General features: G+C 34.4%; 1 protein-coding gene across 1 annotated transcript in view; it reads left to right on the forward strand.

The window, feature by feature from the left end:
* Positions 1-18,190, forward strand: part of SKAP2 (src kinase associated phosphoprotein 2) — a 168,638-nt gene that overhangs the window by 86,433 nt on the left and 64,015 nt on the right. Inside the window, exons 5-6 of the mRNA XM_069588141.1 lie at positions 12,335-12,412; positions 13,360-13,443. Of these exons, the coding sequence (XP_069444242.1) occupies positions 12,335-12,412; positions 13,360-13,443 (162 nt within the window). The remainder of the gene's footprint in view (positions 1-12,334; positions 12,413-13,359; positions 13,444-18,190) is intronic.

Raw genomic sequence — 18,190 nt, forward strand, 5'->3', positions numbered from 1 at the left:
CCATATTTGACTGTTCAGAGTTACTCTGAAGTTGATGACCAGAAAGATGATTAAGCATATGGTATGCTTTTATTTTCAGGTACTAGAGGAAAAAAACATGCTATGCATTAACTGGTCTAATATTGAAGTTTCAACTTGTATTCTGTAGTAATTTACTCAGTTACATAAATAACAATGTTTTCTAATTCTTTCAGTTCCCCAGATGTGTATAAGATTACCAGTTCATATTGTAGAGTAGACTCATACTCTTATTCTCAGTAACATGTTGTTCTGTGGATGTTTTATTTAGGTAAAGTGGGCATGTGCAAATATTTTGCAAGCTAGAATTATTTTGGCACTGAGAATTTTAAGGACAGCTGCTGATTTATTTTTGTGTTAAGGTTATCTTCATCCAGGTCCTGCAAAGCTATTAAACCTTACAAATTTATATGTAAATTTATAAATAAGAGTATATATCAACATTACTTCCAGCTTGGCTGCTTGTTAAGGGATATGACTCTTAAGCAGTAACAGAAAAGAGCTGCCTTAGCTTCTTGCAAGGGTCATATCTTCTGCCTGGGATTTAATAATTACCAAAAGTTTGATCAAGACAAGTAGTATTTTAAAGGGATTGTCTGAAAAATGTTCAGGGTGCCTATTCCTATAGGCATTCTGTGATTTTATCCTTAAGTTTCACATAGCTGTTTGGGAGTTATATACTTGGGCTACCTGGTTTTGTACTTGGTAGAACTGCTTTTACTGAATCTTACTTTGGCATTATGCTGTTGGCTCATTGTTAATGACTCTAAACTTTTAATATACAGAATAGGATAAATAAATCAATGAAAATGAACTTAAAGAATATTTTAAATTAGAAAAATGTTACTTTTATTCTAAAAATAATTATAAAAATTTATAGCTTAAATTTAAAACATAAAACAGTTACAAAAGAGAAAAAATTAAGATTGCTGTATAGCCTATGAGAAAGTAAAAACATAGTTGAATGGAAAGGAGCTTAAGAATCCAGTCTAAATTACATTTATTTTGTATTTAATATAGTTTGATAGAGGAATCTGCATACAAAAAGAGCCTCTTTTTCCTTTCATAGCTATCAGTCTTCTCATTACTAATTTGTCTCATGTTTGTGTGAATGTGTTTTTAAACTAAAATGGAAATCTTTTAAAATGACATTTTTAGTAAGTGAAATTTATTTCTCTAAAATCTTGTAGAAAATGAAACAAATGTTCTAGAATTTAAATGCATAATTGTGATTAATGCCACAGAACAGTAATTCAATGATATTGTCTTATAGAGTTTCTGTAGATGCCCTCAGTCTCTAAGTCATATTTGACTCTTTGCGACCCCATGGACTGTAGCCTGCAAGGAAGGCTCCTCTGTCCATGGGATTTTCTAGGCAAGAATACTGGAGTGGGTTGCCATTTCCTTCTCCATTCTGTGGATGACATTCACTTATTTCATCAACAGTAGGACATAGCATTTCAGAGAATGGGCTTCATTGGACAGACTTGGGGTCCTGGATCCACCGCATGCCTGTGACATTAATTTTCCATTGGGAACCTTTGGGGATGTAAGAGAATAAAATCAGATGATGACTATATCATGCTTAACTCATGGTAAAGCTTTAAAGACATAATAAATGTTAGCTGTTGTAATTATTATTACCTTGAACCATGCTGATATTTGTTTATAGATATATTTGTTATTTATATTTGATGTTACTTTTTTTAAAAGATGCTTAAAACTTACAGTCTGTCAGTATGGTAAAGGTCGTGTTTGATACAGAGCTAATGTAAGTAAGGAAGGAGTTCAGTTCAGCTTAGTTTAGTTGCTCAGTCATGTCTGACTCTTTGCGACTCCATGGACTGCAGCACTCCAAAGCCTCCGTGTCCATCACCAACTCCCAGAGTCCACCCAAACTCATGTCCATTGAGTCAATGATGCCATCCAACCATCTCATCCTCTGTCATCCCCTTCTTCTCCTGCCCTCAATCTTTCCCAGCATCAGGGTCTTTTCAAATGAGTCAGCTTTTCACAATAGGTGGACAAAGTATTGAAGTTTCAGCTTCAGCATCAGTGCTTCCAGTGAATATTCAGGATTGATTTCCTTTAGGATGGACTGGTTGGATCTCCTTGCAGTCTCAGAGACTTTCAAGAGTGTCAACACCACAGTTCAAAAGCATCAATTCTTTGGCGCTCAGCTTTCTTTATAGTCCAACTCTCACATCCATATAGGACTACTGGAAAAACCATAGCCTTGACTAGATGGATCTTTGTTGGCAAAGTAATGTCTCTGCTTTTTAATATGCTGTCTAGGTTGGTTATAACTTTCCCTCCAAATAGTAAACGTCTTCTAATTTCATGGCTACAGTCACCATCTGCAGTGGTTTTGGAGCCCCCCTAAATAAATAAAGTCAGCCACTGTTTCCCCATCTATTTGCCATGAAGTGATGGGACTGGATGCCATGTTCTTAGTTTTCTGATTGTTGAACTTTAAGCCAACTTTTTCACTTTCCTCTTTCACTTTCATCAAGAGGCTTTTTAGTTCTTCTTAACTTTCTGCCATAAGGGTGGTGTCATCTGCATATCTGAGGTTATTGATATTTCTCCCAGAAATCTTGATTCCAGCTTGTGCTTCATCCAGCCCAGCATTTCTCGTAATGTACTCTGCATATAAGTTAAATAAGCACGATGACAATAAAAGCCTTGACGTATTCCATTCCCGATTTGGAACCACTTTGTTTTTCCGTGTCTAGTTCTAACTGTTGCTTCCTGACCTGCGTGTAGATTTCTCAAGAGATCTCTTCAAGAAAAGTAGAGATACCAAGGGAACATTTCATGCAAAGATGGGCTCAATAAAGGACAGAAATGGTATGGACCTAACTGAAGCAGGAAGATATTAAGAACAGGGGGCAAGAATACACAGAAGAACTATACAAAAAAGATCTTCATGACCCAGATAATCACGATGGTGTGATCACTCACCTAGAGCCAGACATCCTGGAACGTGAAGTCAAGTGGGCCTTAGGAAGCATTACTACAAACAAAGCTAGTGGAGGTGATGGAATTCCAGTTGAGCTATTTCAAATCCTAAAAGATGATGCTGTGAAAGTGCTGCACTCAATATACCAGCAAATTTAGAAAACTCAGCAGTGGCCATGGGACTGGAAAAGCTCAGTTTTCATTCCAGTCCTAAAGAAAGTCAGTGCCAAAGAATGCTCAAATTACCGCACATTTGCAAGCATTTCACATGCTACCAAAGTAATGCTCAAAATTCTCCAAGCCAGGCTTCAGCAATTTGTGAACCGTGAACTTCCAGATATTCAAGCTGGTTTTAGAAAAGGCAGGGAATCAAGAGATCAAATTGCCAACATCTGCTGAATCATCGAAAAAACAAGAAAGTTCTAGAAAAACATCTATTTCTGCTTTATTGACTACACCAAAGCCTTTGACTGTGTGGATCACAATAAACTGGAAAATTCTGAAAGGAAGGAGTAAGATCAACTATTCATTATTCTTGAAATTTTATGTATAAATTATTTGATATTTCTTTCAGAATATTTTCAACAAATTTTCAAGGAGGTTGAGTTTATTTTCTAGTTCCCTGCCTTAGGTAATATTTAGAAAAAGGCCTTGCACATAATATAAGCTAGTTAATAATTTGTCTTATAAATGAATTGTGTTCCTTTTCATTTATGCTAGTTTAATGTGTACAATACCATCAGTTTTTTCATGCATCAGAATTTTTGACCAAATAGCTATCAGTTCAATTCAGTTCAGTTGCACAGTCATGTCTGACTCTTTGCGACCCCATGAACCGCAGCACGCCAGGCCTCCCAGTCCATCACCAACTCCTGGAGTTCACCCAAGCTCATGTCCATTGAGTTGGTGAGGCCATCGAACCATCTCATCCTCTGTCATCCCCTTCTCCTCCTGCCCTCAATCTTTCCCAGCATCAGGGTCTCTTCAAATGAGTCAGCTCTTTGCATCAGGTGGCCAAAGTATTGGAGTTTCAGCTTCAACATCAGTCCTTCCAATGAACGCTCAGAACTTATCTCCTTTAGGATGGACTGGTTGGATCTCCTTGCAATCCAAGGGACTCTCAGGAGTCTTCCCTAACACCACAGTTCAAAAGCATCAATTCTTCGGCACTCAGCTTTCTTTATAGTCCAACTCTCACATCTATATATGACTACTGGAGAAATCATAGCCAAATAGCTGTAGCTGGAGAGAAATTTGTATTATTAAAAGGCTTTCAGATTTTATTGTAGTGGTTTTTCTTTTCAGCTTTCATGTTTTCTTATTTATGGAGCAATGGACTTGGCAAATTTGCATTGCTATTTAAAAAGAAGAAGTAACATTTTAGAGTAGTTATCTCAAATATTGTATTTCTAAATCTCCACAGTAAATCTCCATAGTGTGCCCTCTTAACACCTACATTCACATATTTGAAAACTAAATGAAATCAAGCAACTTGCCCAAGTCACAGAACTAATAGTTAAGCTACAATTTGAATTTAAGACTCAAGGTTTTAATCACAATCTTAAAATACAATCAAATTGCAAACGCAAACCAGCTATATAGCATAGGAAAGATACTCAGTATTTTGTAATAGCCTGTAAGGAAAAAGGATCTGGGGAAAAAAGAAATATATATATATAGATAGATAGATACATAGAGATATATAGATACGTCTGAATCACTTTGCTATATACCTTAAACTTATAAGAACATTGTAGACCAACTATATGTGAAAAAGTGAAAGTGATAGTCACTCAGTTGAGTCTAACTCTTTGTGACCCCATGACTGTAACCCACCAGGCTCCTCTGTCCATGGGATTCTCTAGGCAGCATATTGGAGTGGGTTGTCATTTCTTCTTCAGGGGATCTTCCAGACCCTGGTCTCCTGCATTGTATAGGCAGATTCTTTACCATCTGAACCACCGGAGAAGCCCTTAATCAACTATAATTCAATTTTAAAAAGTCAGGTTGGGGCATATTTTTGTGTTCAAGTAAAACATTAAATTAAAATCCAACCCATAACCATATATACTTAATTATTTAGAATATCTTAAAATTTTGATATATTTATAATTTTGTTTTTAATTTAAGGAAAAAATGTATTCCATTTTAAGCCTATACCACAGTTTCTCTGTGTTTGTGTATCATAAACTTTAAAAAAATATTGCTTTTCTGAATTTAGCTAAGTTTTTTCTTGTTACAGAGAAGATGTGGACAGATACATAAGTTCCAAATATATGCAAAAATCAATAGGCAATTGATATGATAATAAGGGGTACAGTAGGCACAATAATAGTGCCTCAGAGAAGTCCACATCCGAATCCTTTGGAGTCAGATTACTAATCAGCTGACCTTAAAATAAGGAGATTATCCAGGTAGGCCAGGCAAGAATACTGCAGTGGGTTGCCATTTCCTTCTCCAGGAAATCTTCCTGACCCAGGAATTGAACCTGGGTCTCCTGCATTGCAGGCAGATTCTTTACCAACTGAGCTATAAAGGAAGCCCATAATGTAAATACAGGAACCTTTAAATGAGAAGCTGGAGAAGGAAACGGCAACCTACTCCAGTACTCTTGCCTGGAAAATTCCATGGACAGAGGATCCTGATAGGCTACCGTCCATGGGGTCACAAAGAGTCAGACACGACTAAATGACCTCACTTTCACTTTTTACTTTAAATGAGAAGAAGGAGGCAAAAGAATTGGAACCAGAAAGAGGACATTGTGAAAAAGACTCAAATGACCATTGCTGGCTTTAAAGATGGAAGGAGGCCAATAGCCAGTGAAATAGGTCAGCCTTTAGGGGCTGGAAAGGGAAGGAAATAGAGTCTGTCCTCCAGGCTCCAGAAGGAACACAGTCCTGCTGACACCTTGATTTTAGCCCATGAGACACTTTCTGGACTTCTGACCTCCAGAACTTGAAGATTAGAAATTTTGTTGTTTTTAACCACTAAAAAAAAAAAAAAAGATATAGTCAGACACAAAGTAGCTGAGAAGTAACTGTATATAGGAGATGAAATTTGATTTAACTTATTTCTGTGGAATCTAATGATGTATTATTAAAAAGTAGCTTTTACAAAAATATAAAAGTATAAAGAGTACCCAGTATTATAAATATATGAAAAAGAAGTCTTGTTTATAAAAAATTACTCATATTGACCTTTATTTTTAAATGATGGATTTAGTACATTGATATGCTTTTATCCCTATAAGTAACTGAAGGAGTCTTACAAGCATTTTCACAAATTGGTGTATCTGGAATTTTTGGATAAAAGCATTTTTTTAATTCTATAAGCAATAATTTTAATGTATTAAAAAATGTTACAGCTTAAGGTCTATCACTGGACCAAAGAATCAGAAATCTTCAAGAGATATTATTTTTACATCTAAATTTATGAGCTAAGGACAGTAGTCCTATACTAAAAATTTATCTAAAAAAGCAGTCTTCAGATATGTAATTAGATAGTTCAAATCCTGGCCATACTTAAGTAAAAGAAGCAGTTTTAAGTGAGTGAGTATAATATAACTTTATGGATAACGTAATCCATACATACTTTCAATCTATGGCTTTTTGACTGCTATTTTAGTGGTTATTGATGAACCCCCATGATTTCAGATTTCTCTTAATTCTGATTCTTAATTTTTCTATTATTGCCACTTGAATTTTACATATTGACAGATTTCCATGAAAATCAGTATCAGCCACAGTTACATATATATATTTGATATAATATAGCTTTTGTTTGGACTCTGAACAAGCATTTAATATATCTTTTGGACCATATTCATGAAGCGTTTCCTGTGAGCACAGAGCTGTAATACTGAGTTATTATCTTCTTTGGTTTCAGATAGACCTATTGATGATTCTCATGAGGCTATTGGAATTTCCATATCAAGAAACAGTTAATAAAGGCAAATGTGGATTACCCTAATAGTTATTCAGCTTTTGCTGAGTAGCTTTCAAGATGACTTGCCATTTTATAGAGGGGGTGGAGAGACTAACAGATGGCAAACCTGTGAGTTTCAACTTCTATTTTTGCCCCTGGTGTCATCACAGGGGCCTTATCAGTCTCTGAATCTGGTAGCCAAGGCGTAACTACCTCTGGGGATTCTATGGTCCTGCTAATTGGAAACTGACCATCTTTGTGTCTAACCAAGTATAAGCCTTTTTTCTTTTTAAAGTAACTATCTTGATAGATTTAGGGATCACCAGTACTAGTATATTCATTGATTAATCCTTTCTGAAGAGAGTAGTAGTGATACATGAGAAAATAAACTCTATAAAAGGACTATGCTAAGGAAACACAAGTAGTAATCTTTTAGTTACTGTAGTAGTTCTTTTCTTAAGTGTTACTGTTGTTTCATGTGTCCTTTGAATACATAATTTTCATGTTGCCACTAAAAAAAACTGATGAAAAGATTTGAGATTCCAAATTTTCCATGTAAATTGAGTTAGTAGAATATGACAAATAATTATGTATTTATTTTCTTTTTTTATTAAATTTTTATTTTTACTTTATTTTACTTTACAGTACTGTATTGGTTTTGCCATACATTGACATGAATCCACTACGGGTGTACATGCAATCCCAAACATGAACCCCCCTCCCACCTCCCTCCCACAACATCCCTCTGGGTCATCCCCACAGCAAAAAAGACACAGATGTGTATAGCGGACTTTTGGACTCAGAGAGAGAGGGTGGGATGATTTGGGAGAATGGCATTGAAACCTGTATACTATCATGTAAGAATCAAATCACCAGTCTATGTATTTATTTTCTTTCACAGCTATTCCAGGCCATGATTCTAGTTAGAAATTAAACCTTTGAAATGACATGACAATTCTATGCTAGATCTAAAGGCAGTTATCCATTTTTCTATGAAAATATGTTGTGAACAATTTTCACTTTAGATATTTTGAAAGTTAAATCCATCTTGATCCTTGGCCATTTGTTATTGAAAGTGCAAGAAGATATCAATGTGTATATATGTCATGGAATCTTAGAATGGGGATATTATTTAATATTTTATTAAATATTGTTATTAAATATTTTAACATTTAAGGCATTTTAAAAGATAGAACTTATTTCTTAAATACATGGCTATATTTAAAGATTTCAGTATTTTTCCTCCTAGTTTCAATGGAAAAAATTAAAACTGTAGATTAATAAAATTACTAAAATTGGGTAATACCTTACTTAGGTTTTAGGTGATTTTTTTTTTTAAATATTTTCATGCTTTGGAACTCTTCTCTGTTCTAGAATCCATTCCTTTAGCTTGCTGGTAGACTATGTCCACTATATAACACAGTTTGATTTTAAGACAAAAGTTTCAAGACACAGTCTAGAATTCTTGAGTTATCTTTTAAAAACAGTGGCCTTGTAAATAAAATATTGATCCCTACCTAACTATAAGAAAATTTGGATTTCACTGCTTCTTTTTCCCACTGAGTTAGTAGGATATATTAGGCATGTATACTTGTTTCTTTGAATTTTTTGTGACATTGTTACCATTTTGCATATTTCAGATTCCAAAATGCCAAATTGGAAGAAGACACATTCCTTGCCTGCTCTTGTAGGGTATTAGTTTTAATGTCTAATATTGATATGGTTTAGAAAAGTTGGACTATTATTATATAAGAAATACATGCTCATATTATAAAAAGAAGACTTGTCTTTGTGAGTATATGTTTATTTTGTCAGGGTATTGAAAATTTTTGGCCACTTTAGAAAGCTATGCGGTGATAGTCTGCAGTATAAATAAGCTGCCCTGGAGTATAGGTTAATTATATTTTCTCCTTTGAGTTAAGATATAATTTCTCTATCAACCACTTTCATATACTCAGAAAGAAATCATCAAGTTGCTTTTAAAATAACTGTAATGCTTAACTCATACAGTTACCGAATCATGCTTTTCATTTTTCTGATTAAAATTCCCTAGGCAACATTAAATAGTCTTATAGTCACATTGGTAACCATTCATTTGAATTAATAGTTATACTAAGTATAATAATAATATTTAATTATAATTAATAAAAGCCAACATTTACTGAATGCCTAATCCTGTGCCAAAGAATTAAAGCTCAGTGCTAAACTTATTTTTGAGACAAGGGTGTGAATTTTGGTAGTGAAACAGAGTTGATAATAGTGAGTTTGTTGGAATGTTGTAATTGGCTGTGATGCATAGTTTCTCTTGGTGAGATAATATAATTGTGTTTGATAGATTTTCAGCAACTCTTTGTTACCTGCCAGATACGTTTATATTAGCTTTACCTTTCTTCTCTTCATGTATCAGCATAGCTGCATTTGTGTGTGTGTGTGTGTTAGTTGCTCAGTGGTTGTCTGACTCTTTGCAATCCCATGGACTGTAGCCCACCAGACACCTCTGTCTGTGGTAGTCTTATTAATAATTATTTGGACCATAAAGAAGGCTGAGTACCGAAGAACTGATGCTTCTAAACTGTGGTGCTGGAGAAGACTCTTGCATCCCCTGGACTGCAAGGAGGTCAAACCAGTCAATCTAAAGGAAGTCAGTCCTGAGTATTCATTAGAAGGGCTGATGCTGAAGCTGAAGCTCCAATATTTTGGCCACCTGGTACAAAGAGCTGACTCATTGAAAAGGCCCTGATGCTGGAAAGGATTGAAGGCAGGAGGGGAAGGGGGCAACAGAGAATGAGATGGTTGGATGGCATCACCAGCTTAATGGGCATGAGCATACTCTGGGAGATAGTGAAGGACAGGGGAGCCTATTGTGTTGTAGTCTGTGGGTTCACAAGGAGTTGGATACAATTGAGCAACTGAACAACAATAATTATTTGAATCAGTGTGTATCTCCTTAAATGGTGGCATACTGTTGCTCATTCTAGGTACAGTGATATGAGGTCTAAATGATCTGAGAGTTCATATTTTTTTAAAGAGAAATTATTACTTTTTATATCTTGTTACAAATTTTCAATTTCTACCATCAAAAAGTATTAAGTGTTTATATGTTTATGGTGTTATACAAGTCAAATGGTTCTTCTAAGAACTTAAAATCTGAAGTATTTAAAGGGATTACTATTACTTTACTTTTACTTTAAAAAAAATTCATGTGTATGTTAAACAAAACCTAGGTGTTGGACAAATAACAAAAGGAGTTTAGAAAAATGAAATTTTAGTCAGAAAATTTGTTTTTCCCCTTTAGGAATGAAATAAAAGATTTTATATTAGAGACATGAATTTAGAATTCAGAATAAGTGTTGCTTGTGACATCAAATTTTATTGATTTACCAGATGGAAATTTAATCAACATTTTTCTTAAAGCAAGAGCTTCGGGTTATATATATTCACCTTTGTAAATTCTAATTCCCTTTCTTCTCTTCCACTTCTTCCCCTCCTTTTTTCTGGACCAGTAACTTTTTAAAGTTGAAAGCTATGCTAAAGGTACCCATTTCTCTTTAGAATGTAAAGTTTCTTCTTAAGATTTAGAGCATTTCTTTTATATGTAAAGAACATTTATTTTATGCCCCAATGGATATGAGAGGGTCATGGCTCTACTTCTCCATGAGCCTTATCTAGCCAAGTAGAGGTAATTAATCGCTCCTTGTACCCTTTTGTATTAGACCTAAAGACTGAAAAGTTGCCTCTTCCTTGGGTAGCTTAATTTCATCCATAAATGTGTGCTTAAGAGTTTGTTTCCATCATCCGAAAGACTCAAGATTATTTATGGGATGTTTGCAGTGAATTTTCTGGTTTTACCACTGTGCACAAACCACGTAGACATTTTTTCATGACATACAATAATCATATTAAATGTTTAATTAGTATGTTTGCTTTCTCATTCTGCAATGTCATCCAAATGATGCTTCCTACAAAGGGATTTTGTATAGTTCACTTAAGAACTCTCTGTGCCAGTTACGCAAAAGACTGAGTCCAAGCATACTTCCACAAAAACTAAACTATCATCTTGCTTAGTTGAAGAGGTAAATACTTTGTTTTCAGGAATCTTATTTAGAAAGAAAATTTTCCTAAATGGTTTTATATTAGCTAAAATTTCATATTTCTATGTGATATAATATTTCTGTATGTTGGTATAACCTAGTTTAATTTAAAAGATGCTATTAATCATTTTTTTCTTTTCTTTTAAAAAAGCAAGTCAAACTATAGTCACCTTCTTTAATTTAGTGGTTAACCAGGACTTACTCACATAGATAAGATTCCTTTATGTTAGTTTTATTTTATGTAAAAAAGTACTATACTAAATAACTTTTCCCTTCAATGGATTAAATGGATACATTGATTAGACAGTTGTTCAAACTTTCCCACTGACTTTCCTTAAAATTTTATATGTATTTCAAAATTATTACTCCGTTTTAAATATATTTTAATGATAATTGTTTTGTGTTTACTGAGCAAAATTGATCCACCAGGGAAATGAAATTAGTACTTTAATTTGAATTTTAGTTTCTTAAGGAAAAATAACATGATTTTATAGCTACTGGATATTTTTTAAAAAACCAGTTGGTAACTCTGTGATTAATTTGTATATAATAAGCTTCCTATCAAAACATTATTTATCATAAACTATTTTAAGACTGTTTTTATTGGTGGTATTCCATGGAAACTGTCATTGGACTGGTTATTTTCACTTGTTAGCATTCTAGTAACGGAGAAAGCAATGGCACCCCACTCTAGTACTCTTGCCTGGAAAATCCCTTGGACGGAGGAGCCTGGAAGGCTGCAGTCTATGGGGTCGCTGAGGGTAGGACATTCCGGAGCGACTTCACTTTCATTTTTCACTTTCACGCATTGGAGAAGGCAATGGCAACCCACTCCAGTGTTCTTGCCTGGAGAATCCCAGGGACAGGGGAGCCTGGTGGGCTGCCATCTGTGGGGTCGCACAGAGTCGGACACGACTGAAGTGACTTAGCAGCAGCAGCAGCAGCAGCAGCATTCTAGTAAAATGCTAAAGCAACTGTAGTATATTTCCAATGAATTTATAAAGATATTGAACACTATTATTTATAACAGTGTCCTAGTCCATTCCTTAGAGAATGCAGGTCAAAAAGTATTACCCTTTAGAGATCATTAAGTTACATAATATTATTGTGCATTTGGAAGCATAGTATATTAAGATGTAACAGTACAGAATATTTTTTTGCTCTTGAGATTCACAGGAGGTGGAGAGGGACTAGTCTATGGAATACATATGAAATAAAACTAATAGACTTGGATTTAATTAATTTGAGTAATTAAAAATATACTAAATCTAATGAGATCTGATATTTGATTTTTCTAAAAGGGATTACTCACTGCTTTTTTTGCTCCCTACCTTCCATAGGAAACCAGTTTCCTCCAATTGCAGCCCAGGACCTTCCTTTTGTGTTAAAGGCTGGCTACCTTGAAAAACGAAGAAAAGGTAAATTATATGATTCTAATGAAAATTCTAAAAATCTAAGACTCTAAGAAAATCTAATGACATTATCCCAACTACAAAATACAGCTTTCAGCTCAGAGTACTTTCTAAGAACAAAATAAAACATTTGATCAAGTTTATTGTTGTCAACCTTGGGTATTTGTTGATGATTCAGGAGCTGTTTCCTGCCTCTTCCTGCCTTGACTGTATCTCCAAGATGGGACTTCTCACTGTTATCCCCCTTGGCTGAGCAGAGGGTTATCTTTTTCCTAATCTGACATATGCCATGTTTGCTATGGTTCAGATCAAGCTTAGCATATTTTTCTGCCATTTTCTGTTATTCATTCAGTGTTCCTCTCTATTGGCTGTGATAATTGAGAGTTGACCATATGGTCTCACTCTTTCAACACCAATATATAATAGAAATGAAATATGGAGGTAGTATCATGATATAAGAAATGAAAAGCAGAAAGCCTCTTCATTACCATTCAGTTTATCTCTCAGGAAGTCCCTTTGGGCTTCCTGTATTCCATTTGCTTTTCTTAGCTTTCCTAGCTGAATTTTAAAGCCAAAAGAGATAACAGAAATAATCTAGGTCAACTCCTCCTCCCTCCTTTTTATGACAGATAAGAAAATGTGACCCAGATGAATCAATTATCTTAAGACCTTATAGTCAAATGCCTTTTTGACTATTCCTGTCAGGAAAGTTTGTTAGCCATGTAGTCGATCCCACAAATATAGCAGCCCCATCTCTGCTTCAGTGTATTCCTTTTAGCTTTGTTTGTGTCTTGGAAAAGAAGACACAAACTAATTAGTCATAGAATTTTACAGCTAAAAGGAACCTTAGAAATCATAATAACTAACTTTTCCTTTTACAGTAGGGAAATCACACTATATTTATAAAGGTAATGTATATTATCTAAACTGTTTCTTTTCTCCCTTTATTGTAGATCACAGTTTTCTGGGATTTGAATGGCAGAAACGGTGGTGTGCTCTCAGTAAAACAGTGTTCTATTATTATGGAAGTGATAAAGGTAGTATTGGTGTTCAGTTGTATAAACTTCTATTGCATGAGGGTTTTGGGGGGCATTTTATGCCACCTCCCTTTTTTGGTACAGAATGAGCTGAAGACAAATAGAGAAAAAATAACTGAGAATTGTAATATTACAGCCTAAGAGTAATTAATAATTCTATTATTTGACAAATGCTCTAAATTTCATAGTGCCTTAAAAGTCAACACAACTGTTTTATCAAATTAGGAAAGAGAAAACTTTCATCTGTGTGGCCTTTTGCCTCAGGAATTGTTTACCTCCAGGCTGTAATTGTAGAATATCTGAAAAGTTAAGACCATTAGGGTTGTGCAAGTTTTGAAGGGAAGAAAATATGTTTTGTCCTTCAAATATTTTAAAGAAAAATTTAGATAACAATGAAACGTGCACAACTCCTTTCTCAGCTTCTTTTACAGATTAAAGTGACAGCAAACGTTGGTGTGTTACTGTTCTAAGCACCTTGGCTGTCTAAGCACTTAAGTTATATTAACTCATTTAACTGCAACTCTGTGAGGTAGCTACCATTATTAGTCCCACTTATTATAATTTTTGGAAAACCAAGGACAGAGAGATTAAGTAACTTGTTCAAGGTCCCAGAGATGGTAATGGCAGTTTTGAAATTTGAACCTAAAACATAATGTTTAGAGTCCATGCTCTTAACCACTATTATCACTGCACTAATTTAGAAACAATAAAATAACATTCTGTAACTTCATTTGCTAATTAATAACTTAGTCATAGTTAACATAATTTTAAGTTCATTATTTGAACAAGTAATACTAAATACTAAAATTTAAAGAATGTAAGCTTTCTTAGTTTTGCTCTTATCTAGGAAAAACAAGTCAGAAGTTGAATATTATAAAGTAAGGGTTATATAGCATTCATTTCCAGAAAGAACACTTGAGATAAAAAGGCATAAAAGTCCAATATCACTGAATATAAACTTTCTCATGAAATTGTTACTTATCAGTGTCATTTGAAAGTTTATATTTCATTTGATATTATTTTCAAATTTTAGGGTTTTTCCTAATTATCAAATTGGCAGATATGATTATTATATTTCAGATAAATTTGAAATAAATGCATGATGCTAGAAACTGGTCCTACCTTTTGGTTAGTGGGATTATCAAGTTAGAAATTAATTTAGTGGCTAGTTTGCATTCTGTTACTAATTTACATGTTCATTTGTAATAATGGTATCCATGAAATGTAAACTGTAAACAACTATCAACAGTCTTCTTTCTTCTGCTAAGACTTAATTAAGTAGATGATTTTATCAGAAAATTTAGAGTCCATGTTAAATTATGATTATCATAGATAATAAAGGTGTTACTGTTATAGAAATATAATTTTGTACAGTAGTGTGAACTGAGATCAAGATTTTACTTTTCTGTGAAGAAATTTTTTCTATTTCATAAGACCAGGAGAGGGAGGTTTCAAATCCTTGTGACTTTGGTTAGTTAAGCTTCTCATTTCTAATTTCTGTAAAAATCAATGAATACTAATATCTGCTTCCATCACTCATAGTCCTAACTGGTATATACTAACTGTTAGGTCAAAAATTAGCAAGAGTCTTCCCCAAATCTAATATAATTTATCCCCAAATGTAATCCCCAAGACACGTTTATATTTATTTCAAAAGCTAATGCTCTAAATAAATTCTGGTTATTTGAGGGGAAAGTGATAGTGAAAATCACTCAATCGTGTCTGACTCTTTGCGACCCCATGGACTATACAGTCCGTAGAATTCTCTAGGCCAGAATACTGGAGTGGGTAGCCTTTCCCTTCTCCAGGGGATCTTCCCAACCCAGGGAATCAAACCCAGGTTAGTTAAATTCCCATTTCTATTCTTGTTTTTTGAGGCCTGAGGTAATAACATTCTTTTAAATTTGTATTTTAAATACTTTGTGATCCATCTAGCCACTACCACAGCTTTTTAAAAACTACTATTCTCTCATTCCCTTTTTATGTGGATCTGTGAAGATTTGGTTTATATTTCCTTAAGCTCTTCCCTGTCTGTCACTATGAAGCCTCCTGTTTCCACTGAGATTTCGGATCTGTTTTTAGCAGTTCATTGGAATTCTTGGCCACTTCTGGCTTTTAGGGACTTGGGAGGTGGGTATCTATCTTCAGACAGTTTTTAATTACTTGTTTGACATGATCTTAATTTCCTTAGTGTTGTTTTCTTCCCAAGAAAATGTATATGTCACATGAAATTTTTGTTTTTATATGTGATACCAGATAGCTAATTTGTACATCAATGTTTACTGTATGTTTGAACCATTAATCTAAACTTTGGAAAGAGCTATTTGGATATATGAGAACTATGATCCTCCAGCTAAGTAGGATTTAGATAAATGGATTACAGAGGTGCAGAAAAGTTGATGCCACTTACTGGGTTAAACTGTACTTTGTTACTCTTTGACAGTTATGTGGTTCACATTTTCTAACTCACTGTGTTCCAAAAAACATTTGGGCCTATCAAGATAATCATAGCTTAGAAAGGCTAGTTCCAGCCTCTAGGGTGAATAATACTATTACCTTTGTACCCATAAATATTATCTGTATTTATCATTCATAATCATTTGCAGCCTTTATGAGGTGTGTGTATATATATATATATATATATAAACATTTAAGATAATATATATAAAAAACATACTTTTGTATAACATGCTTTCTCACTTTGTGAAATCACATCCTTGTTTTCATCTCTTTCCTCTTCATTTGATTGTCATGACTCAACTCGTTTATCAGGACTGTCACAGAGAGTGAAAGGAGGGAGTACAAAAGACTGAAAAAGTGGGTTAGGATCAGATTGACAAGAGCCTTATGAGAATAAGGGCCCTGCTAAGTGTTTTATCTTGAATATGCCTTTTAAGCATAGGGCTCTATGACCAGAATTGGTTTTAGTGGGTGGCACTGAACTAGTCGAGGCAAGAGAGGTTATCACAGGCTGCTGAGAGGCACATTGAGGATTTAGTTAGTGCAGGTCCCTATCGCTCCAAAGCCATGCTCTTTTCCTTAACTTGGTGGTTACCAGCCCTTCCAACATGCCTGTAAGTGATGGCTCATTTAGGAACCTGTTCCAAACTCATATTTTTCTGTTTAACCTCTATGAAATCATGGATCAGTATTATGAACCAATCTCCTCCCACTTTTAAGGGGGTAGTAGGTAGTTTGTACAAAGTATCTCTTTTCTTTCCACCTAAGAGGCTTTGCTGTCTCTACCCCTATTCCCCAGTTAAAGAAAACCCTAGCACTATATAGTATGTGGCAGCTTCAGATAGCCTTGGTTCAAACAAGAGTCATTCTAAATGTACATCAAAAATTATTTAGCGTATCAGTGGTTTTAACTTTTTCATTATAGTATCTTTTCAATATAAAATGAAAGTCAGTAGAAAATAGGGCTTTTATTTTATTTTATTTTTTTTGATATTTGGCATTTTTGTTAGTGCTTTTTAAAATATAAACTTATTTATTTTAATTGGAGGTTAATTACTTTTAACAGATAATTTAAAATAAAGTTTTTATCTCGGCAGGGAAATAAAATTTTCCATTGAAGTTGACCTCTCTGCTCTCTTACTTCCCTTACAATTTAACCACTGATAGGAAAAATAGGACATAGCTGTTCAGTCAGTGAGAATGACAGTTATAAAGTGTTTTGATGTTGAAATGGCATCGTAGTTCTCTTTTAGTACCTACAAAATATTGCTAGAATGATAATATTATTTGTATACTTGAAGTTCTGTTGTTTTATAACAACAACTTTAGTAACAGCTGTAAAAGCTTACCTTTCTTCCTGATTCATTTGATAGAGGCAGATTGTTGGGTCAGGGCATTAGCATTTTATAATTATATCATGAGTATATATAAAATGTGTAAATCAAATCTGGCATTTAAAAAATTCATATTATAATGTTGTTTGTAAAAGGAAAGATGATATCTTTGTTGTTCCTTAAGAAATAGAAATAATTTGACCTGATAGAAGTGAAATAATTTTGATATATAATACTAACTTAAAATCTATCAAAATAAATGTTAAATAAAAGACCTTTATTACCCTGTAGCAATACAGAGAAGTTAAAATATACATCTGATATTTAGTAGGACTTCTTCAACATGAGGACATATTCATGTACAAATTAAGTCTTATTAAAGGTTTGATGATGATGGGTCAGTTTGCAGTAAAACAGGACAGGTTTGATTTAAAATATATGTATACATCTGTATATCTGGAGGAGGAAATGGCAACCATGGCAGTATTCTTGCCATGATAAGATCATGGACACAGGACCATGGGGTCACAAAGAGTTGGACACAACTGAGCAGTTGAGCACATCCATCTGTACATGGACTGAAGACATATGTGAGTATGTACACGAAGGCTGATGAGCTGGGAAGCGGTGGGACCAAGCTGGTGAACTCCCTAGTCAGAAGTTTGGCCTTTTTTATATAAGGGACAGTTAATGTTTCTAAGCCTTGAAGGTGAGTAGATGGTATGACAAACTTTGATTGGATGTTAGAAAGATCATGTTGACGCTGTCAGAAGAAGGTGAGACTGGAGGCAAGATGTGCTTTGAAGCTGAGAGTGGCTGAGAATTCAGAGTTGTTTACCACTGTAAGTGCATGAAGGAGACACAAGTTATCTCAGATGTTCTTAGCCATTTTCATGTTGCCTTTGTAGCAGCAGTGTCATTAATCCTCTATCATAGAAGGCTCTAAGAGGATA

This window comes from Ovis canadensis, chromosome 4 (assembly GCF_042477335.2).
Source record: "Ovis canadensis isolate MfBH-ARS-UI-01 breed Bighorn chromosome 4, ARS-UI_OviCan_v2, whole genome shotgun sequence".
Lineage (NCBI taxonomy): Eukaryota > Metazoa > Chordata > Mammalia > Artiodactyla > Bovidae > Ovis > Ovis canadensis.